We start from the raw sequence: 23191 nt of genomic DNA, 5'->3' as shown, positions 1-23191 counted from the left end.
GCCCTGTGAGACATGGCTGCCTGAGTGTTCCCAACACTTCTAGCATTGGGAAAATGTTCCTTGGAGCCTCCCTAGATCACTCCCTTTGGTCTAGGGAGGCTGGAGCAGTTTCTAGACTTATAATAGCATCAGGCTGAGTGGATTCTGGGCTGCTTGTGTGAGGGTCCTCTCATTTGGGTCAGCAGGATCAGCAGCAGGAAGGCTGTGTGCTGGCAGCCTCAGTTGGCAGGGGGTTTAGGTGTTGTGGCAGGTGTGGCTGTTGGGAAGTGGGACAGGAAAATGACTGGTGCTGTGGGACAGGCTCCTGGGGCTCCAGCACTGCCTCTGGCTTTTCACAAGCCTCACTTTTTGCTTTGTGTGAGAAGCTGCTTCCTGTTTGTGAGCAGCATGATGGCCCCTGGCTTTTCCTGTGCACCTTCCCTGTGAGCAGAAATGCTTCCGAGGGTCAGAAGTGAGGGGCAGGAGTGGGCTGGCTTTTTCTTGGAGTATCTTACTCTTACCTTCCAATGCTAGCTAAAGCCTCCTTTTACAAACTCTGAAATGTTTTGATGTGATGCTGTGCTTTTGTGGTTTTTTGCAAGCTTCCTGCAAGTTGCTTGTTTATGTTTCCAAGGTTTTCTTTTGCTAAAAATACACAGTGGAGGCTCATGAAGCTGCTCTGTTGGAGCTTTGTGATGCTGAGCCCAACCAGCATCTGCCTACAGATGCAGGGCTGCATGGGTGACCAGAGTTGCACGTCCACACAGCGCTGTTGTGCCTGTTTTTAGAAGGGACTCCATATACAGTGACTCCTATGTCAGGCAGTCAGTCCTATGTCAGAACAGAATCAGAAAAGACTCAAATGGAGTGAATCAAACTGGAAAGTCTACCTAGTAAACATAGATAGGGACACAGTTTTGACAGGTGGGACAGCACTTGCAGCAGACTTTCTGCACATTTTCTTGGCATTGCAGATTACATCCTGAGTCAGCATCCTTCGGAAACAGCAGCCCTGGGGCTGCTTGCTATACAGGTAGTCATATTAGTGAAAATTATTTTAAATTAGTAGCTGGAACTGTGACTCTGTTAACAGTTGGAAAGCCTCTGTGTTTGTGGATTTGGCTTTATAGCCTTGTCCTGCTCGGGAAGTGAACTGAAACCATCAGTTTGCAGTGGGTGGTATGTTGCTGCTGCTTTATGTCAGCCACATGGCTTTACGAAGTCGAGTTTGTTTTAGTCATTCTGTATTTCAAAACAGTCTATTCAGCTTTTTTTCTGGTTTTGTATTTGGTGAATGTGTTAACTGAGCGATTTGTGTCCAGCCTGTCTCAGAAGCAGCTGCCATGCCACAAATGGATGGCACTGGTGCTGGAGGACTGCTCACTGGCCTACATGTTGGCTGCATCCCTTTAGGGCAGTATTTGCAAGGTGTGCTGCCCTTAAAACTGATGCATTAAACTGGGGGTTGGAGCAGTAGAGATAATTTCTCACCAGTGCCCTTCAAGACTATGAAACTCTTAAATCTCTGCCTTCTGCAGCTGCTTTTTACAATGAATATGTTTTCTGCTCCCATCTTTTCTGTGCCAATGTTCCAGTCTCCGTAAGGCAAGCAAGAGTGAGTACTGGCAGGATGAGTGGTCTATGTTCCGCCTTGGGGGGCTGCTGGATGCCAGCCAGCAAAATGCCGTTTGCAGCTCCAAATGCTTGTGGCTGTCCTTGCCCAGCTGGAGCTCACAAGTCACCAGTGGGAGATTTCCTCTTGTAAGTTCACCTAAATGGCAGACTTTCATTTCCTCCCACCTTACTCCGAGTGGGTTCGAGACATTAAAAGAACCTTTGTTAAACCAGAAAGCATTCTCCAGTCTGATGGGGCTCCCGGTTGCTTCTTGGGAGCAGCAACTGGGAGAAGAGTCCAGTAACTGGGAGCACAGAGCCCAGCGTGTCCCAACAGGAACCGGCTTGTTTGATGGGACAGCAGCCACACCCAGTGCCTGGCAATGGACTAGGCTGGCAGGGCCCCACCAGGGCATGTGTTGCTTCTGCTCCTCTGCTTCCTGCAGCATCCCGCTGGGTCCTGCTGCTGGTAGCCAGGCGCAAGAAGGATAGGAAAATAAAGTCCCTGGGCACAGACGTCCAACATAATCCCGTTTGTTGGCTGTGACCAGTTAGGTGAACCATGCCCAGTGCAATGCCCTCTGCTGTTTTAAAGTCACAAAAGTGTAGCATCATCCTAACTCTGAGTGCTAGTCTCGTAATGGCAGTGACACTGGTGGGCACAGGGACAGCTGGGTGAAGTGGGTATGCAAGTGGGCTGGGGTCAGAGGCTGTTTTGGGAAAATGCTTTCCACCTGTGGAAGCAGTCCCCAAATTCAGAGGAAACAACGTACTGTCTCCCTCTCCTGTCACCACTGAACCCCAGTCCTGGTCATTCCACTGTGAGTTCCTTCCTGCCCCAGTTCCTCCAATTTTTGCTTCTTCCTCCTGCTGCAGAGCACCTTCTGAGCTCTCCCTGCAAGCCACACTTAGAATTCAGAGCAGAGAGGCTGTGGCCCTGGCTCTGCAGCTGCAGGGCAGGCATCCACAGAACCCTGCTTGTACCATTGGGCAGAGAGGGTGCAGCTGGGAATTGCTGGAGTGCTGGGAGCGTGGGCAGACTGATCCCAGTGCCCCTGGAGTCTGAGGAGTCACTGCCTTCTCCTCTTGTGAGAGGAAAACTTGCCCATTTAACCAGTGCAAAATGCAGAGGTCAGGAGATCCCTTTGCATCCTGCCACTGTGCAGGCACTATGCAGCAAAGCTTCCCTGAGCATGCCACTGAGCACCTCTGCCAGCTTGGCCAGTCTCCTCCTAGTCCTCTCCAGTGTTGAGTGAGCACAGGTTAGTGAAGCAGCACAACCAAACTACAGTCGCTTCTTCTAAATAACCTGGGAATGTGCCATGAGTCTGAAGCATTATTTCTGCTTTTTTTAGCAGTCATGTGTTGTGGAATTCACAAGGTTGATTGTGATGGCCACTGCATTTTTGAGCTCTCTAAGTCACTTGTGCCCCTTCTCAAGGGGCTCCCCCAGAGCAGTGTACCCTCCACCTGGGGGCCTGGGGGTCTCTGCAACAAATGTGAGGCCGTAGCATTTGCGAGGTAGGACACACAAGCACACCCAAATGGAGGAGAAGGGGAGGGTACAGCAGCCAAATCCTTAAGGGGTGATCCCCAGACTGGTATTTATGGTTGATGCTTTGTATCTGTCGTGGTTTTAAACCAATAACTAAGAAAATTACTTATTTCTTGCTGTGAGATATGGATTAGAACAAGAGCAAAACAGGCATAAAACTTAAAAGGAAAAAAAAAAAGAAAGTTTATTGACAAACTACAATAAGAACACCAGAATAAACTTCCAGAAAAACCTTTTCATCCCCTGTCTACCCACTATTCCCTTGTTCACATGACAAAAGAGACAAAAACTTTGGAACTTTGATGGTTAAAACAGTCCCAATTCTTGCTACAGTCTTTTCACCAGTCTTTATAGAGAAACAGAAGTTTCTTCCTGTTAATTTATGGAGTTTCTCACAAGAAAAACTATTTTTGTTATAGTTTTCCATTGCTCTAATGTTAGCTGCCCAGAGCTGCTGTTATTAGAGCCCACTCCTCCCATTTTCACATCACTCTCAAGTGTGTATGGGCCATGAGTCTAGGGATGGGATTTTTAAGGATAAGTTATTCAAAGGCAAAAAGTCTTCTTCATCTGTTTCTGTGAGCTTCACCAGAAAACAGTTTTCTCATTGCCTCTCAAGGCTTCAAATCTTCCAGCACTTCACTGTACCATAATTACTCTACTTTTTTACTCAAAATTTACACTTTGAACACTTTATTCCTCCCTATTTACTGTCATGAATTAAAGGAGTGTTTTCAAGACCTTATTGTCCATTTCCATAGTTTTAACAGAAAGATATTTCAGCTTAATTAAAGCATCTTCTTAATTCTCTACCTTTTCTGAAGCTTCTTTTCTTTCCTGTCACTGGTAGTTTATAAAGTCTCTTTTCATGTTGATTGTTATAAATGCAAAGGCAAATTTGGGTTAAATAAAAGAACAATTTATTATAAAACAATTTTTATAAAAAAATAAACAATGAGGAAAAACCACAATAAAACAAACAGCGCAGCGCTGGGTGGACAGGGGTCTATACCCAAAGGTATAGGTGTTCCCAAATCCACGAAGGAGGGTAGACTGTCCGGGGTTTTTATAGGGATTTTGTGTCCTGAGGCCAAATTCCAGGCAGGCACCATTCACCACGGGTCCTTGATTGTTGGATGAATTGATTTCCTGGCGTTGGAGAATAGAGTCAAATAGACGTCCGGGCAGAGTCTCCTCATATGTAAAGAAGTTCTGAGTGTTCCTTGATTTCATTTTGGTTCAGGCCATCTGGATGGGATGGTTGGATCCGGGTTGGAGCTGATGGATATCTCGGCTGGACTTTTTCCCTTTGTCTGCCTGATTGCTTCCCCAACAGTGGCCTGCAAGGCGGGGTGTTCAGGTCCGGTGATGAGTATCTCGTCCGAGCCCTTCCCTGTCAGCCTGATGGTTCATGTCCTGTTCATTCTTTTCCGTTGATGGGCGCCGGCTAGGGTCGTTATCTTTTGAGTGGGAATTCGCGACTAGATCTGGGAAGGACTTGTGGGCCACACTGTACTTTATATTTTATATTATTATTGCTACAAATATATTTATTTAGATCTCTACGAATTTTTATAAGTTCATTTATCACATTGATCACTCTCTTTTTCTCTGTCTGGATAAAAAGATTAATCCGCAAGTCTCATCTGGGAAATGAAAGAGTTAAAATCTTGCCCAGGCTGTTGTAGGTAGTTCTGTGGCCTCGGCCGGTGCAGGAGCTGGAGCCGTCTGCGATGGAAAGTTCCTCATGGCTGCTCTGGAGAGTGTAGGCGCCGCACCCAGCCCGCTGCAGGCCCAGAGCCCCTCTCCTTCTTCACTCAGCAGTTTCTAGTGAATTTAGTTACAGCAAAAAACCTGCAGCCGAGCCAGAGATCGGCTCGGCCCGGCCCGGCCAGAGCCCGGAGAAAACTTTTTCCGCAGGGCCCGCATCCCCCGGCCGGGAGACGCTGGGCCCAGCCCAGTCCCCGCCTGGGCGCCCGGCCTGGGCAGGGAGCGGGAAGCCTGGAGCTCTGCCGCGCTTCCCAGCCAGGAAACAAAGAGAGCCAAGAGAGCTCTGGTTTTACACTTTAAGGTAGGGTTCACAAGTTGATCCCACTTTTCAATGGCCTAAACTGCTGTCAATTCTCAGCAATGACCGATAATTGGTCAGGAGAAAAGACTCCAGGCAGTTCCCAGCAACTTAAACTTTCTTAAAGGTAAAGTAACTCCATGACAGTATCTTATGCAGGGGGTCCTCAGCAACCCCACTGCTGCAGAGGCTTTAGCAGGAGATGAGTGTGTGTGCGCCAAGAGCAGTTTGACCGGCTGGTGCTGGAAGCAGGACGTGGCAGCAGGAGAGGCCCTTCCTTAGGCTTTTGTGGTGCGTGGCTCCATTGGTGCTGGAGCAGCTGGAAGCAAACAGAAGGGCCAGCCTGGCTTTTGTGAGGGTCCTCTCTGGTGCCACTTGGACTTCTCACTTTTGACCTGGTTTTGACACAGATTGTTTCAGTGCTTTCGAAACCTGCGACTTTTGGAACCATCTGCAGGAATTGCCAGTATGAATGCACATCTGGATATGGGTTTTTTTAGCATTTCTAATACAGAACGTTTCATAAATAAGGGGCATGTCTGCAGAACACTGGAAATATATCTAAGAAGAAAAACAGGAAGGGGATTTTATTCACTTTGCATGTGACTAGGCATATGTGATTTTGTCGGTAGGAGAGCAGAACTATTTTTGAGGTACTTGACTCTTGGGCTGCCTGAGGTGGGTGAGAGCCCAGAGGACAATACTTCAGGCTGGTTTTGTGGTGCATGTGGCAATGGGAGCACAGCTCTTGGTTGGCCACACAGACTGTAGGATTTGCAGGTATCAGTGTCAGTGACTCTGCTGGGTTCTGATACCAAGAGGCCACAGTGTTTGTGGGTTTGCTCTGACTTGGTGGTGTGAGGTTCCTTGGGGTATAGATGGTCCAAGCTTCAGTACTTCCAAGCACTGATGGGCTTGTGTTGGGACCAAAAGCTCTGTTTCTTAAAAGGCAAACCCAACCAAAACCCTAATGTGCGTAAAGGATGTGTGCTCAGAGAAATAGACTGTGTGAGTTAATCTGCTTTGTGTTATGCCTCTCTTCCAGTTGGTGCACTACGTGTGGAGTTTTCCCAGCCTGTGAACCTGGAAGAAGTGGCAAGAATAAACCCAGAGGTCAGAGCAGGGGGTCATTTTACTCCAAAGGACTGTATAGCACTTCAGAAAGTAGCAATAATCATACCATTCAGGAACCGAGAGGAGCACCTGAAGTACTGGCTCTACTACCTGCACCCAATTCTCCAAAGGCAGCAACTGGATTATGGAGTATATGTTATCAACCAGGTAAGATGCTAGAGGCAAGCTTTTATACAGCTCTCACAACAATGCCTATGCCCCTTAAAATAGAGGAATGGTTGCTTATCTTTGAAAAGCAGTAGGCTGGCAGGCAGGAATAAGGTTGCTTAAAAAAAGAAAAAGAAGAGGAAGAAAAATTCTGCTTTGGTGCTTTTAATGGAAAACCCGAGATCCCTGCTTCTGCTCAGGTACAATCCACTCTTAAGAGCTTCTGCTTAAAGAAACCCCTTGTTGAGGAGGAAAGAATTCCTAATACCATGCCCCAATTAATTATCTCTTTCCAATTGTCACTTTTTCCCAACTGCTGCAGGAATGGCATGCAGGGATTTTTAAGGTGACAAGTTGATGTCTAATGTCTAGGTTGGTAGTAGATGTACTCTAAGTGTGTAGGATTTCACCTTATCAAGCACCTTCTGTTCATGTTAGTACACAAAGTCAGGATGGAGAAAACAAAGCTGTGGCAGTGGGGCAGGTAAGTGGCTGTCTTCAGGGGAATAGAAAAGGAACAAGTAATCATGGGGAAGTTCTTGGAGTTTTTGATTTTGGGGATTTTTTTCCTTGATATCTGGTGGCCTTCAATCTGCTTTTTAAAAAAAGAAAGGTGTAAAAATGCACATTTCACTCAAGGCAAGCTGTCTTCATTTGTAGCATAATGTTGTTTAAATAATTTAATGTTGTTCACCCTTGGAAAACCTTAAAATGTGCAGGCATTTGTACAAGCTGCAGGGTGAAAGGGCAGATGCAGTTCTGAGAGCTCCAGCAGAGACCACCTTCTGGACAATTCCACTGCAGTTTCCCTCTTGGATATGTATTTTTATCCTGTTTTCTCAGCTCAGTAAAAACTGAGATGAAATAACATGCTTCTTTGAGTGTTAACTCCTTAAGCTTCTACTTGGATCAGCTGGTGTGTTTGGCCATATCAAACACCATGAATATTTAAAGTGGTCACCCAAGCGATGAATTTTGTCACAGACTTGAAAGTAGGGGGAGACTTATCCTGAGAGAGAAAACTGATGCTCCATTACTACGATTTCTTTTACTTTGCTCATTTCCAGGGTGCCAGAGATCAGGACAAAAAAGATTTCTGGGGAATTAGCAGTAGTTCCCCAGCACAGCAGCCAAGATGGTTCAGTGTCTGCATCTGTCTGTGCTTGCGGCCTGGCAGCCACACTGCTGAGGACACAAGGCATTTCTGCAGCATGCAGACTGGCATGCTGTGCCCTAAAATTGAGCCCTTTTCCTGTGTAATGCAAGGAGCAGCTGGAAGCCACTGCAGTGCAGGGGCCAGCCGCAGCCCCCTCCATCCTTCGGGCTGCGTTTCCTTGCACGTGCAGCGTTTGCCCGTGTGAGTTGCTGGTGCCACAGGGCTGGCTGGGCCACAGACCCTGCTGGTCAGGGGGAGCAGGTGGTGCCAGGGGCAGGACAGTGCCTCCCTGCTCTGAGCACAGCTCGGATGCCAGAGTGTGCCGTGGCTTCCAGCAGCGGTCCTGCGGTGGGGGCTGCTGCTTTCCCAGGCAGGTGTAGTCACCGGCCAGCTGTGAGAGCTGCCTGCAGATGGTCTGGGGCATTGCTTGTGGGAGAGCAATCGCCTCCATTGTGAAGAGCTGGAAGTGCAGCTGGGGGTGGTGTTTCCCATCGGTGGTGGTCCAGGGTGAGGAAAGCCGAGCTGGTGCCCCTAAGGGCAGGCAGTGTCTGAAGCCCGATTGGAGTCCCTGCTGCTGCTGTGATGATGCATGCTGGCTTGCATTGGCCTGTCTTGCTGGCTACTCCTCTTCTGTGGTCCTGTTCTCCAGCACTAGGGCTGTGTGCTTTACAGTTAACTCTCTCAGGTTTTGGAGCAAATACCTTTTCTCAGGTGCATCCCTTGGGCATAGTTTGAATGAGAGTGAAATGCAGTTCACAGGGTATATATGCCCTGGCCACATCCAGCAAATATAGGTTAGTGAGAGACCACTTGATTTGTAAAGCAAATCAAGCACCACTTGATTTGTAAAATTAACGTTCTCCTTCTGCATGCCTCTAAAAAGCTGTGTCCAGAAGAAGTGGAGTGGTCAGTGGTAGTAAACCCACAGGATGCATCTCCCAAGGGTGAGTGGGAACATTGAATAGAGAGAGATGCAGAAAATATATTAATTCTTCCAGAAATACAGTAGGAAAACAGTTTCTCTGCTGTCTTGACAATTACTTTTCTCTTTTTCTTGTCTGTCCTTCCCTTTGCATCTGCCCTCCTTTTTTTTTTTTTTTTATTTTATTTTATTTTTCCTTCTAGCGGGGAAATATTACCTTTACTTGTTTATCCTGTCTATATCAAAGCAATCACTGAAGCAAGGAGAATTACTGTGTGATCTGGTTCTTACACGCTGCCTACCTACATGCTCTTCTGTGCTCCGCATCTCATAGAAAGAAAGAGGAGCGCTGAGCCCTGCTACTGCTGCACTGGTAATGTCAAACTTCTTCCTTTCAGCGCAATGTGTTTCTGTCACGAGTCCATTGTGTCTCCACCATGCTGTTCTTGCGTGCCTGAATGCCTCTGAGTAGCACTTGGCTGAAGTCAAGGGGATAATGTTTGTAAAATGTCTGGCATGTAACAGGAGCCAGTGGAAAGTAATGTATTATGTTTCACCTTGCACTCTCCACCCCTAGAAAAACCCAAACCTAGTGTGTGGAATAGCTGTTGGAGGATTTTTCAGGCAAATCTGAGATGAGGACATGCGGCTGGACATGCTCTGCCAGCGCCCATTGATGCCACACAAGTGATGAATTTGCAGCATCTCCTTCAGCATCGCTCACTCCCACACATCCGCTGTGTTGTCCCGTGCCTGTGGCCATTGCCATGCGGATACTTGAGTCTGGGGAAATTGATCTTCTCACTGCATTCCAGCCCATGCAAATGCCCATGCAGCCAGACTAAAGTTTGGGAAAGGGAAGACTTAGCCAGTTTCCTGAAAACCAGGCAGCTTTCAGGAAACCGTATTCCACTGGCTCCTGGTGCTAGTTGCAGTGTCTTGGTAGCAGTTTTCCAGAGAGGTGTGTGAGTGTGGAGTGGTTGGGGCATCACTTTTATTCATGTTACTTTGCAGGGGGTGTCAGATATGTGGTCAAAGGAGGGAATTGTGCTCAGCTCCTGCTTACCCTTACAGTGGCAGAGGCAGGTTTCCACTGTGGCTGCTCTCTACCACAGCCCAGTGTAATTGTGCTGAGGCTTCAAAACACCCTGTAACAGAGAAACACCTAAGTATCTCCCAATATCTCTCTGTGGCTCTGGAAATTTGTTTCTATCTGGTGAAGTCCACTGGAGGAAGGACTTTCCCATGGAAATAATGTGTGTGGTTCAGGGTGTTTCAGTGTGTCCCTGACTTAGCTAGCACTGGCAGGTGATGGCTCTGTCCTTGTTGGCTAGAAACATACATCCTCACCATTATCTCCCTGAGATCTGATGAGTGTAGGATTCAGGTGAAAGCGATGCAACCACATTTCATCTGTGCTCTCTGTGTGAGGAATCACAGAGCTGCCTCCTTTATAGATGTGGGAGGCAGAACAAAGTCAGGACATACGGTTTCTTGTTGGTTTGCAACCCTTTTAGTTAGAGTAACGATTCAAAAACCTCAGTTTTTTATGTCTAGCACTAAAAAAAAAGGAACTCTCCTTTGAAAGGTCTGGCTGAATAAACCAGATTCATCTGAGGTAAGAGATGGGAAGTAAAAAAGCCTGGATGTTGTTCTGCTCAGGCTGATCATTCGCCTCCAGGTGCAAGCAGAAGTCAGTGTCGGTCCTTGCAGGACTGAGGCAGCAGTTTGTTCTGGAAATGACAGAGAGAATTAATTCAGGAGCGAGAAGCAGGTGCTGAGTGCCAGCACTATACTTAGAAATCGGTTAAGTTCCAGGACAAGAGAACATTGGGGAAAATTTGTCAGGAAAAAGAAAATAGCAAAAATGTGCTTGGACTACATATTTTCTGTCTGAAAGCCTAGGGAAGCACAGAAGCTATGTCTAGAGCTTGACTGCATTGTCAGACTAGCAGTCCTCTGTGCACTGCCTCACTCTTCAGGATAATGCTTCTCTATTCAAGCAAGTCCAAACGAATCCATTTCTTTGTGACAAATAACAGCATTCATGGGATAACAAGCTACCAGGCAGAGGTGAGGGATGGAGGTTTTTTCAGTTGTGCTTTACTCAGTTTCTCAAGGGTCACTGATGAGTACTGTGCTCTATGCTGACCTGGAAGGAAGTTTTCACAGCTCTGGTTTATTTGGTTATTTTTCAAAAATGTCTGGGATCAGTCAGAGATGGCAGCCTGCAGCATGCATGCGAGTTTTGAGAGATGTGAATCTGAGATACCGCAAACATGCCACTGCCTTAGGTAAAGAAACAGAGCTTCTGCAAAAAAGCAAACCTATTGCCAGTCTTTTTTTGTTCCAGTACATTGTGTTAAAGCCCCACATAACTTCTGGGACAGAAAACCAGCCTTCTGCCCTCAAAACAGTCACAGCTGATAACAGCCTTGCAAAGTTTGCTGTATGAGCTACATGCTCATTGTAAAGTTACTGAAAAATGGCTTGGAGAGGGTTCTTCATTTTCTTGCATAGGTTGTGATTCTCTTCTTCCTAGTCTTTTGGATTCCCTAGTGTGAAGCTGTGTGACCATTTGGGAGGAAAGTGGCAATGCCCACATGAAGTGTTTGCCCTGTGTCCTGACCCTCTCCACGCACAGGGCTCCAGTGTGAGCTCTGCTGGAGTCCTGTGGGTGAGGTGGCAGGAAAGGCAAGAGCCTGCAGGCTCTTGGTGCAAAACTCTCTGTGCTTTGAGGTTTTTTAGGGATAGTGTTAAAAACACAGCTCTTTATATCACCGTTAATCCTCATGTGTCACCCAGAAGAGTTAGAGGCTACCCGAAGGCACTGGTTAATTACAGCTGAGCCTCTGCTGCTAACAAAATCAGTGTGAAGTGCCCTTTGCCTTGAATTTCATTAGGAAAAGAGCAGCCAAAGGGTATGAAATGAGGCTGCTCTCCTAGACTGGCCCCAGCAGTTGCTTTGAGGCGTGAGCCCGTTGCATTTTGCACCAGCACCAGGACAAGTCCCACTCAGAACCTTGGGGCCAAGTTGGGGTTTAGTGCTGTGGGACCTGAGGATTGCTGGGCAGCTGGGGCTGGGCAGCACACTTTGCACCCTCCAATCTCATTACCTCAGCTGCTTCCTCTCCCCACCCTCTTTGTTCCACTTGCCTTCATTTTCTGTACTTGAGTTTTCAGACTGCTCTTGCTTTATGCATAATGATGATCGTCCACCCACCACCTTATTATTTGTGTGAACTCTTTTGTTTTGGGTGAGGATGCTGAGAATTTGCTCAGATCCTCTTCCATGAAAGCTTACTCCTCCCTGTGAAGTCATTTATGCCCAAGGCAGGTGAGGAATGCTTTTGAAAACTTTGGTTTGACACTTGCATTTTAAAACCTTCATTTGGAATATACTTGGGGCTGTTTCAAGAACCTGCATTGGCTCTTCAGCAGCAGATATATTAACCAGTCTGGATTAAACAGTTAGCAAAATGATTGTTTATTAACCAGGTGAAGCTGTTACAGAGAATGTGGTGTTTCAAGCTGCTGCTCCTTGGGCACAGTATTTTATCCATCCGTGATGATTTGCATCCCATGTTGGGTGTGGGTACTTCAGGGTCGGGGGACAACTTGCACTGTGGGGGAGCCCTTTGTCTTGACACTGCTCAGAGAGTGTGGAGACTCTCACTAAAGGTAGAATGGATTTGGCAGTCTTGGTTTCCAGGCCAGCAAAAACCTTCAGTCTCTGAGCCATGCCCTATGAGTTTTCTTCTACCTGCTCTGTTCCCTTGTACAGGGTTTCAGTTTGAAGCTGCTGCTGCAGAGTGGGGTCTTTGACTGGAAATCCTTACTTTCAAACCACCAGTATTCTTGGGTTTTGTGCATGATCATTTAGGTTTTCCAAAGTACTCAGCAATTTGCGAGCCTCTACTTGTGCTCAAATCCACATGTGCTTTTGAAATGTTTCTGCCTGAAAAAGGCCGAACAGGTTCTCCTCAGGTGCTTCATTGCTTGAGGAGGAAAGTGAAGATTTTCCTGCCCTGCTCTCTGCCAGTCCCTTCATTAGCTGTGCTTGCCCCGGGATAAATTTGCCCTGCTGTAGTGTCAGCTCTTTTCAAGTCCTTCCCATCATGGTGAGAGCCTTCCTGGTTTCATTTTCCCATCAAGGCCCCCAGGACAGATGAAGAGTGGTGGAAAAGCACCAAAGAAGGGGATGCGCCACTGCAGCAGTGGCAGCATCCATCTCTCGAGCTGTAGCCCTTCCAGGAAGCAGCTTGTGCTGGCCTGCCATGCAGTAACCAAGGCTTGTGTGTCACAGCCACATGCCAAACCTGTTTCCCAGGGCCCAGGGAGCATCCTGCTCCTCTGTGTTCATGACTGCTCAGGGCTTGGCAGAGGGTCAGAGGTGAGCAGCAGAGCATCAGACCTTGGCTCCCAGTGCGGTCTCACACTTGGCAGATCAGGTCTGGCCTGTGATCACATGTTGCTCAGCAGAGTCTCACAACCACATTGTGGCATTGCTTAGGAGGAGGGTGCTGAAACTCTGGCCACAGCAGGGTTTTGGCTCATGGTCCTTTTCATGGCTGTAAGCTAAAGCACTGCCAACGTTCCTCTCTGTAGCAAGCATCTCTTCCAGAGGAATTCACCTCTTCTTCTTTTCTCTGCTGCTTCAGGAAGCCCCACCTGCTTGCCCTGTGTAAGAAAATTTAATCCTTAAGTGCCTGTGCATGGGGTGGAACAAAGGGATTGCTTAGTATCATATCAAAACCTGCCCTCTTGGGGGCTCCCACCAAAAGATGGGATCTTACCTGGGTCCAGCCTTTCCTCAGCCGTTTTTTCTGCCCCCATAGTTTGCTGCTGTCCCAGTGTCAGCATTTGGGGTCATGGAGGTCATGGAGGCCTCCTGCAAACATGCCATGGGTGCTGCAAGGGCAGTGCTCAGGCTCAAGCTCAGTCCATCACAGGCATGCCACCCCTCTGCAGCAATACCAGCATCTGGCAACAGGTAAGGAACTGCTGATGTCAACTGCCAAATTTAAGTCACTTAACTGTTTCTATTTGTTTTTAAATTAGGATGGAGAAGAAGAATTTAACCGTGCTAAACTGCTGAATATTGGATTTGCAGAGGCCTTGAAGGAGTATGACTATGATTGCTTTGTGTTTAGTGATGTAGACCTCATCCCAATGGATGACAGGAACACCTACAAATGTTACAGCCAGCCACGTCACCTCTCTGTATCCATGGATAAATTTGGATTTCGGTGAGACAACTTTCAGAGTGGCATCTTATTCCTAATACCAGTGCCAGCCTAGCAGGGCAGGCACAGTGTTACACATCCGCCCACCATTGGAAGCATGGGAAAGTATCTCTCCCAAAAGCCTGTCTTAACATGCAGGGCCCTGCAGGGAGCGGGTGGCTGCAGGGGGGAAAGGCAGAGAAAGGCAGCTGAGCATTTTATTAAAGCTCACAGCTTCTGGAAGGTGAAATGTAGGGTGAGGAAGAGCTAAGAACCCTTAATTTTGCAGATGCCCACATATCCCTTCTTGTGTTTCAGTCTGGAATCTGGAAGACAGCTAGCGTTTCCACCCAGTCTGAAAAGTGAGACATTCTCACACAGTGAGAATTATGTGCAGCTTTAAAAAGACTGAATCAGACACTATTTTAAGAGCAAGACAAGATTTTTTTGGCTGTTTGGTTTTATGCCACTGAGAGACCTGCCCTGGTACATGAGAGCAGCACAGAGCAAAATTTCTTGCAGCATACATTTGGGTTCAGCTGTTCAGGACAAAAACGTGTCTTCCTCTTCCTGTCTGGGATTTTTGGTTTATTTGGGGTTTGTTTGTTGTGTTTTGTTTTTTTACCTGTCCCAAATCCTAAGATGGAGTTTAAAAGCTCATCTGTAAAGTGGAGACTGGTCTTGACCCTGTGGTGGCCAGTAGTGCTAAAGCTGTAGCAGTGGTGGTGTTGGCAGGGTCCCTACTCTGCCAACTATGTCTCTACTCCAGACCCAAGCCCTACTTGGAACAGGACTGCCACTGGCACTGCAGCATCTGCAGTTCTTTCTTGCACTGAAGTGAAACTTAAAACAGAAATGCATGGTCCTGGGGATTCCTCTACTTGTTAAAACTGAGATAAGTCTGTACTAGGTCCTGATGATCCTTGTGTGGACCCTCTCTGTATGCTCTGGGTCTGAATGTCATCCATCCCTGATCTCCTGGTGAATTGTCTTGTTTCAAGTGGGAGCTAGTTGGCTTTCTATATGCAAGGCCACACTGCCAGCTCAGCTTTGGGCTGTAAGCTTCCTTTTTGGGGCACTGAGGAGTGTGGGGCTGAGCGGTAGAGCTGCAGGAGGAGAAGGTTCTGTGGCACATCCAATGTCTGAGCTCTTGCCACTCCTGTGGTATTCATGTCACCTTCAGTGAGGTGATATGCATTTCAGCCTGTCCTTTGAGGACAGTGTACTGCTTAGTAAAAGGCTGCAGATACTTCCAGATGCAAAATACTTCTCAGATATATTTGGTACTGAGCCCACGAGTTCCCTCTCTCACAGCAGAGTCCAGGGTACCACAACACCTGGCTGCTTCCTGGAGCAGGAAGGTGCCTTGCAGTGGGTGCTGGCTGGGTGAAGGGCAGCAGCAAGCTCTTTCCAGGCAGTCAGGCTGCAGCTTGGCTAGCCCCTCTTCTCTAATTTGCTTTTTTCTCTGCTTCTAGGTTGCCTTACAATCAGTATTTTGGAGGTGTGTCTGCCCTGAGCAAAGAGCAGTTCACAAAGATCAATGGGTTCCCAAACAATTACTGGGGCTGGGGTGGTGAAGATGATGACATTTATAACAGGTAAATAATTTCTCTTCCTTGGCATCCTTCCTGGGGTACATCCAGGGTGAAGATGAACACAGACCTGCTGCTCTCACCTGGGTATGGGGGTATCTCCAGGCAGGAGATAAGGGTGGTGTGTGGGCAACCTACTGTCTCAGTGAGAACATGTTCCTGCTGGGTGCTGGCACCCCATTTCTTAGCTCCCAAGGTGCGGCGGGGAGGGGTCTAGTTGGAAAAGTCACACCACTGCCCCGTCCCCCTGCATTGTTCATTCTCCCTGTAGCCTCACCAGCATCCACACCAGTGCACTGGCTGGAGCAGCATGCTTCTGGGTCTCCCAGCAGTGACTCAGAGAAGGGGATTCAGGACGTGCAGCCAAAGGTGGATGAGACCTTGACCCACCTTGCCCAGTGCAGCCCAAGATTTGTTTGGGTATGCAGCCTTGTAGCAGACTGCTTTGCTCCCAGGAGAGTTCCATTTTTGTCAGGCTGTAAGCAGCTCTGTACAATGCTGTGAGCCATGTGGGCTTGACTGGAAGGAAGCTGAGCAAGGCTCAGAACTGCAGGTGAGGAGGAAGGTGTTCTCACAGGGCAGGCTGGGAAGATCAGGGCAAAGGATGAACATGGGGTTATGCTACCTTACAGCTTCACATATCCACAGCATTCACTGAGAGAAATCATCAGGAGGGGCTTGCATTTGGAAGACCTCTTCATGTTTCTCAGTGACAAAACCACTCTGTGATCTTTTCTCTGGGGTTTCTGAGCACTTCTGGGCTTCAAGGAAGGGTGTTTCAAAAAGAAAAAAAAATTGTATCTTCCCTAAGTTTTGTACTTCTATTAAAAAACTAAGAGAGAGACAACTTTCCAGTAGGGCATTCATAGCAAGGTGGCAGTCCTTTCTTTTTGGGACACTTGGGTTTTGAGGAACAAAAGATGCTTCACAGAAGTGAAAAGGGAGAGGCAAAAAAGAAACCAGGTACTTTTTCATCACTGATATCCATTAAAAAACCCTGCAGGTGCTTTGTAGAGAGCCTGCAAAGAAAGAGGGGCTGCCCCTCACCTGGTAAGTCCCAGCTGGGACCACTGTGACTCTTACCATGTGTCTCCTTTATGCTGCTTCACCACCATTTACTTCGATTTCCCCCAGCACATGTCACAAAAGATAAGTGCTCCTCTGGTTCCTATCCACATGGGTTAAAAACTAGATGAGTCCCACTCAAATTCCAGTCTACAGCCTGGAGTAGGGTTAATGTGGGCGCTGGGGTGTTGTTTGGAGGAGATGGAGGTGTGAGTGTGTGGTGAATTACCTTGGTGTTGGCAGGGGGAGGTCTCTACTCTGCACAATAGATAAAGTGTCTGTGTGGAAAAGGACTGGCTTTCCTTCCTTGTGTTGGCAAGCTAGGAAGTGCATTAGTAACATCCCCACCGAAAAAAACCCCAAACAAACAAAAAAGTAGGTGAAACCAGTGGTTATTTGTGGAAGGTGTGGCAGAGCATCCCACATCCGTTGGGTGTTTAATGTACTTGCTTTCTACAGGCTGGTGTTTAAAGGCATGGGGATATCCCGTCCGGATGCGGTCATTGGGAAGTGCAGAATGATCCGGCATTCCCGGGACAGGAAGAACGAACCCAACCCCGAGAGGTGTGTCTCACCCTGTCCCACAGCAGGTTTAGGGGTGCCTCCTGCCCTTGCTGCTCCGACTGCTTGGCTTTCTCTTTGTACAAAGAGAAATGTGGAAAGGTGGAATGCAGAAAGGCTGCAGCCATCTCCTCCCTGGCTGAGCTCTCTGCTCCTGCCCCGTAAGCTGACCCGTGCCCCTTGCCAGTTGACTATCTGATTATAGACCTTTTCCCCAACATTGCACTATGGCAAGAAGGCCTCTCCTTTTTTTTTTTTTTTCCCCTTAAATGCAGAAAATTAGATTCCAAGCAATTGTTTCCAGCTTGTCTTTGGGGTATAAACCTCTGCTCTAGTGCAGAGCTGGAAAAGGACTTGTGTGGTTTAAAAGCTTGTCTGCTTCTTCCTAGCTAAAATTTGGCCCCATAGGGATGCATTGGCTCACTGCTCAGGCTGGCCAAATCTGGGAGTTTATGGCACTGGTACTCAGGTTTTTCTTGAAACACCTGCGGATGCTGCCTGAGAGGCATGCAAAGATCAGATTGTTTAAACATTTTTTCCTTTCTTTCTTTGTGTTTTCTGCCCTCTCCTCCACTTTCTTCCCCTCCTGCAGGTTTGACCGAATTGCTCACACACGGGAGACAATGAATTCTGACGGCTTAAATACACTGTCCTACAAGGTGTTAAGAACTGACAAGTACCCTCTCTATACAAAGATCACAGTGGATATTGGCTCTCCCAATAGCTAACATCAGAGACACAACAGAGACTTGCCTATATTACCCAGGGTATCTGGCCTCACTGATGCATTATATGTGCTGGTTTTATAACAGTTGCAATGAACCAAAAAGAAAAAAAAAAAAAAAAGGCCTCTTTTGGCATGCCAAAGTGTCTCCAAATTGGTTGGACAAGTGATGTTTTTAATTTTTTTTTTAAATTTCAAACTTGACTTTATACAACTTTCTAGCTCTCTGTTGTTTTGTAAGTCCAGAAGCTGTACATACGAGTTGTAAATAGTTACTTTGCCAGAAAATGTTGAATCTGATGTATTTGCTGCAGTACTCTCCATGTTGAATTAATTGCTGGACTCAAATTTTTCTGATTATGACTGTGATGTATCAACAATTACTGCCCATGATATTTGGTGTTCTGAGTGAGGTGCATGCAGGCATACGTTTTAATTCATTCCTGGTTTTACTTTATGAAGGACTGTAAAATGCTGCTAAAATTGTCCAAGTTTACGCTTTGCATTAGATTTTTTTTTTTTTAATGGAGACAGCATAATACAACTTTTTTCTCAAAGTGACCAAAACAAACATCTCCTCTATGTGCAGAGCAGGTGTTGAACAATCAAGTCTGGATTCAATGAATGTCGTTATTTCTTTTAGTCTCAAAGGAGGCTTTGAGTGAGTTGAGACAGTTTGCCAGAATCTGTGGGTAAGCTCCCTGCATAGGGTGGGAGCTGCACAGATGGGCTCTAAAAACTGCTGGCTTCAGATAACCTTACTTCTGGATATGATAGAGATTATTTCCTTCAGCACAACACCACCTGGGATTTTTTTGGGGGGTAGAGGAGTTCAGAGAGGGGTGGATTTTTGGTGTTGTTTCTTTTTTTTTTTCATGAAACAGAGATTAATTTAATTGCACAAATATATGATGGCCTTAAAATTTGCTAACACTTGTTAGCAGTTGTAGGAACTTAACACGCTATTTAAGTGTTGTCTGAAGCTTCCTAAAACCAAAATTTTCTCTTGCAAGGTTGTGCATAAAACTTGAAATCTTTTATTACTTTTGTTGTTGTTGTAACATTTTAATAACTTTTAAAAGTAATTTGTGTATCATAAGCAGTATATTTAATAACAGATTAAAGTAGGGTGCAGCATAATAGGATATGATTCAAAGCCTCCTTTATCTTTAGACTAGTAGGCTTTTTATGTGCATCATTATATATAAGCCATGTATTTTGTTTGCTCTGCGTATTTGTCTATTAAATCTCCTGCGGTGCTGAGATATACACAGCAGGGCTGACATCCAAATGATTTTTCTTTGCCTAAAGCCTGTTTGCAATGTGTGTCCTCTATCTGGAACCTCCCTTCTGATTGTCTCAGGCTTGAGGGGCATACACATTCTGCAGTACTGTTTTCTGTCAGTGCACCAGGGCACCAGCTGTACAGACGCTGCTTTTCCTCCCCTTGACCGTGTATTGTATGAAAGCCTCAAGCGCTGACACCCAGGGAGCTGTCTAAGTGATTTAAAGCTCTCAGCCAGAACTGAGAACTGAATTCCTTCTGGTGAGTGCTTCGCCACCAGCTCTGACTACAGCAATTTGCACTTCCTTGGCCTGTGCTGAAGGTTGTTAAAATCAGGGACACTTGTTGTATTGGGGATCATCTTCAGCACTGCCTTTTTTTTTTCTTTTTTTTTTCCCTTTGGTTTGGTTTAGTTTGGTTTTTTGTTACTTTTTTCAAGTCCTGAAGGTTTTGCTGAACCCTTGCACTGCAGGGGTGGGATCCTGCAGGGACCAGGGAACAGTGCATTTCTTCTTAGGCCAGCAGTGGATGCATGGAGACATTAATTACTAGATGCCTTTTCAGTCTCACTTTGGAAAAGTCTTCACCTCCTTTGGTTCAAAGCTTTTTCTGGCTAGACTTGCTGCTCCAGTCATGATGGGAGCTGAGGAAAGATGGGCTTGCATGGAGCAGGAGCAAAGTGCAAGGGAGGAGGCTTGTGGTTAAGAGCTTATCCTTTGTGCTTATCATCGCATTAGAAAAAATATACAATACAGTAGTCCTTATGGCAGATCAGGCTCCAGGTCTTAAGGATGCAAGGGAGTACAAGAAGATGTGTTTTACAGAAATCAGGTCAAATGTGTTCCTGTAAAACATTGGCTTGGATGTAGTCTGTAGCAGTAACGGAGACGCAGGAGAGGACTATTTAAATTTTGTTTTTCAAAGCTGTCTTAGAAGGAGGGCCCCACTCCCACAACTAGCAGCAGATAACCAAAAATTTATCAAGGCTGCACTTGAAAATGCCTTGTCTTTGCAGAGAGCACCTTGATTTTGTGCTGAGCCTTTTGTAAGTTCAAAGAGTTGGGACCTTCAGCTGTAGTGGTGTCTGTCTGCTACCAGGTGGGTGGGGGAGATGCTGGCAGCATTCCTTGCAGAGAGATTCTTTGACAGAAAAAAGTTAGTGCAACAGCTCATTGTTTGGCTGTGTGCCGAAATTATTCGAAATAATGTCGTGGAGGTGGGATGAGCACTTGTTTCTGGCTCTTGAAATCAAAGGTTTCTACAACTTGTGCCTTGAAAGAGGGAAGAAATGGAAACTGGAAAATCAGGAAACCTGAAAACTGTTTTCAGCAGAGAGATACTAGCACGGCAAGAAGGTGCCGCGTAGTTTCTCTTCCACTGCTTAAGCCACAAGCCATGTAAAGAACTGTAGCCACCTTTTGTAGCTCATGTTGCCCTTTGGTGCTGACTTGTGATTTCTAGATCTCATTGTCTTTGTGTAAACTGTATCAGTCAAACTCATTAAATGTTCTTGACTCGACCTGGCCATGAAATTTCTCTCCCTGAGATTTTCAGGGGCCACATCTACAAACACTCATGTTGTACAGAAGCCAATTCAGACTGTGTCCTATGGTGGGTGGTATTTTTTCCTCTCCCCTACTGGTGAAAACACTCAGTCATATTGATTGTAACTAATGGTTGAAACCCAGAAAAATCAGCTTCAAAGGAAATGCTAATGCTTGGATTCTTTGGGATGACTGACTGCCTGTTAGCATGAGGGAAGGTCCTGATATGCTGCTTTTCCCTAGGATGCTACTTGTATACTGGGCTGCATTTGGGTTTCCTGTAGATGGTTTTGCTTTTGCATTCTTACCATTTATATATCAAGGGATGTGTAATCCAATGTTCCTTCTTTACTATTGGTGTCAAATAAAAATATTTTCAGTTACAACGTTTTGCAACATTGCTCTGGATTACCCCTGTGTCTTGGTGGGTTTCTGGCTCATGGGATGAACTAGGCTGTGCCTTAATCTCCTTGCATTAACTTTCTCCAGCTTTTCCTCCTTTTGGCTGCCCCCTGAATTAATTTCACTGTGCTGCAAAATTTTTGCCTGTTAGAGATACAGACCTAAGAGTCCCCAGATGACACTAAAAAAGTGTAGGATGTTTCCTTTATCTGTGAGTAGAGGCACAGCATGCAATCCATCCTGAAACCAGGCAGGGGATGCAAACTCTCACTCAGGCTGTGACTGCTTGGGGGAACAGGCCACTACTTGCTCCCTGAGTGCTTGTGGGTTTGGCTTGAGAGTGAAAATTGAGAAGTAATTTCTGGGAAACTGAAGTACAAACATTTGCCTGTGTTCCTTGGCAATTTCTCACAAAAACGGTTTCTGTGGAAGAGATCTTTCTGGCCAGACTGTGGCTAAGGCTAGGCATGAGCTCCCCAGTGCTCTCCAGGGAAATGTGGGCTTGTTTCCAGCTGAGACCAGGTACCAGCCTCTGGGCCTAGGCTGGCACAGTGGGCAGAACATCACCAAGCTCCTGCAGTTGCTTGCAGGCATGTTCTGACAACCATATTGACTGAAGGCTCTGGAAGAGGACAGTGACCCCTGCCTGCTTTCCTGTGTCCCTTCACAACTGCCGCTGAGGGCTTTGGGGACAATGCAGGACCATCACTACAAGGAAGTTGCCAGGAAACTGGGGTGCTGCAGCAGGCTTGGTGGTCCCTGTTGCATCTTCTGTTGTCTCTCGAGCCCTGAAATGTTGCACAAGAATCATGGGTGTGACCTTTTTATTCTTCCAAGTTTGGCATCTACAGGCAGAAAAACAGTCTGGGAGCAACCTTCCACTTCCTCCTGCAGAGGGGAGGAGTATTCTGTGGGTAGAATACTTCTGCTCCATACTCAGAGTATGGAGCTATTCCTCCTCTCTACACCCTGTGTGGGTAAGGCTCAGTGGCTGGAATAAACCATGAGTGGAAATGTCCCTTGCTGAAAGCAGCACCTGAGAAGTGTCACCAGGATTTCGCCCCTCTCCCCTCTACTGACCAAGGCTTCCCTGGACCAGATCAGCATGGAGCTGGTAAATGATCTTTTGACTCTTGCTGTGAGACCATATTTGCTCTAGCAGAGCTTTATCTACCTTGTGCTCCACCTGCCTGCCAAGAGCCAGGATGAGGGAGTAGTTTCTTACATTTATCCCACATGTTTACCCTGCTATACTTTCTTGCTCTCCAGCCCACAGGGAGAAAAAAGAGCCAAAAACCCACAACAAAAGAAGCTGTTGTTAAAAGGAAGAAAAGTTCTAAGCTGGAGTTTACTAAACCTTTTCACCCTCTTGGAAGGAGTCTAAATAGGCGTGCTTGTCCTTTGTTCTTTCTTTGTGTTTCAGCACAGCACTGCTGATTGCTGGTTCTGCTCTTACTTGACTGCATCCAACATGCAGGATGTCTGTATACTCAGGGACAGTGCACTCATATGAGACCTCTGTTCTCTGTCAATCCAAGGCAACAACCCCACTCCTGAAGCCTGTTTTCCTTATCCATCCGCTGCTCTAAATATAACTACCAGCAATGCAGATGAGTGCACAAAGGTCTCTGTAGAGTCAGTGGTGACATCCCAAGTCTGCACTAAACCTTGCTGTGATGAGCTAAGTGGGGAAAATAAGGGGTTTGAGTTAAGTCCAAAGGGTGGACCAGTGGACTTTTTCCTGATTACCTTCCAGCCTTTCACATGCATGATAATTATTTCCAAGAATCCTTGCTCCATGATTTTTCCAAGGATAGAGGTATTGCTCACAATAATTTTGTAATTACATTTTGTAATTAGTACACAAGGGTGGAGGTACTATTGCTGCTTCACATATCTTTCTCCTTGCGCTCCCTAAAGGTGGGCATTATATTAGGTTTTTCATTCAGCCTTTTCCCATTAGCCATGATATTCCACCCTGGCTGACAGCAGCTTCACTGACATGAACTGATAACTCATCTGGGTTAGTGTCATCTATTCTGTTCTCTTCTCTGAGCAGTCCTTAAGCCTCACATTTGGTCATCCCACTTACTTCCAAAACCAAGTTGATGAATGCAGAGATCTGGAAGCAGGCTTTGCCTCTGAAGATGCTACAAAAATCCATTGATCGTTGTGGTCTTTTTCTATATTGTCCAGTACCATAGTGTTTCCTCCATCT

At 46.5% G+C, this 23191-nt stretch overlaps 1 protein-coding gene across 1 annotated transcript in view; it reads left to right on the top strand.

Annotated features, from left to right (window-relative positions):
• The window catches only part of B4GALT1 (beta-1,4-galactosyltransferase 1), a 29304-nt gene extending 8347 nt beyond the window's left edge, over positions 1-20957 (top strand). Inside the window, exons 2-6 of the mRNA XM_005529965.3 lie at positions 6262-6497; positions 13637-13824; positions 15276-15398; positions 16917-17021; positions 17611-20957. Coding sequence (XP_005530022.2) covers positions 6262-6497; positions 13637-13824; positions 15276-15398; positions 16917-17021; positions 17611-17746 — 788 coding nt within the window. The 3' untranslated portion in view covers positions 17747-20957. The remainder of the gene's footprint in view (positions 1-6261; positions 6498-13636; positions 13825-15275; positions 15399-16916; positions 17022-17610) is intronic.
• The last annotated feature ends 2234 nt before the right edge of the window (positions 20958-23191 follow it).

This window comes from Pseudopodoces humilis, chromosome 4 (assembly GCF_049639895.1).
Source record: "Pseudopodoces humilis isolate 2021_Gansu_Grassland_sample_001 chromosome 4, ASM4963989v1, whole genome shotgun sequence".
Taxonomy (NCBI): domain Eukaryota; kingdom Metazoa; phylum Chordata; class Aves; order Passeriformes; family Paridae; genus Pseudopodoces; species Pseudopodoces humilis.
This window is presented reverse-complemented; position numbering and strand designations above follow the sequence as displayed.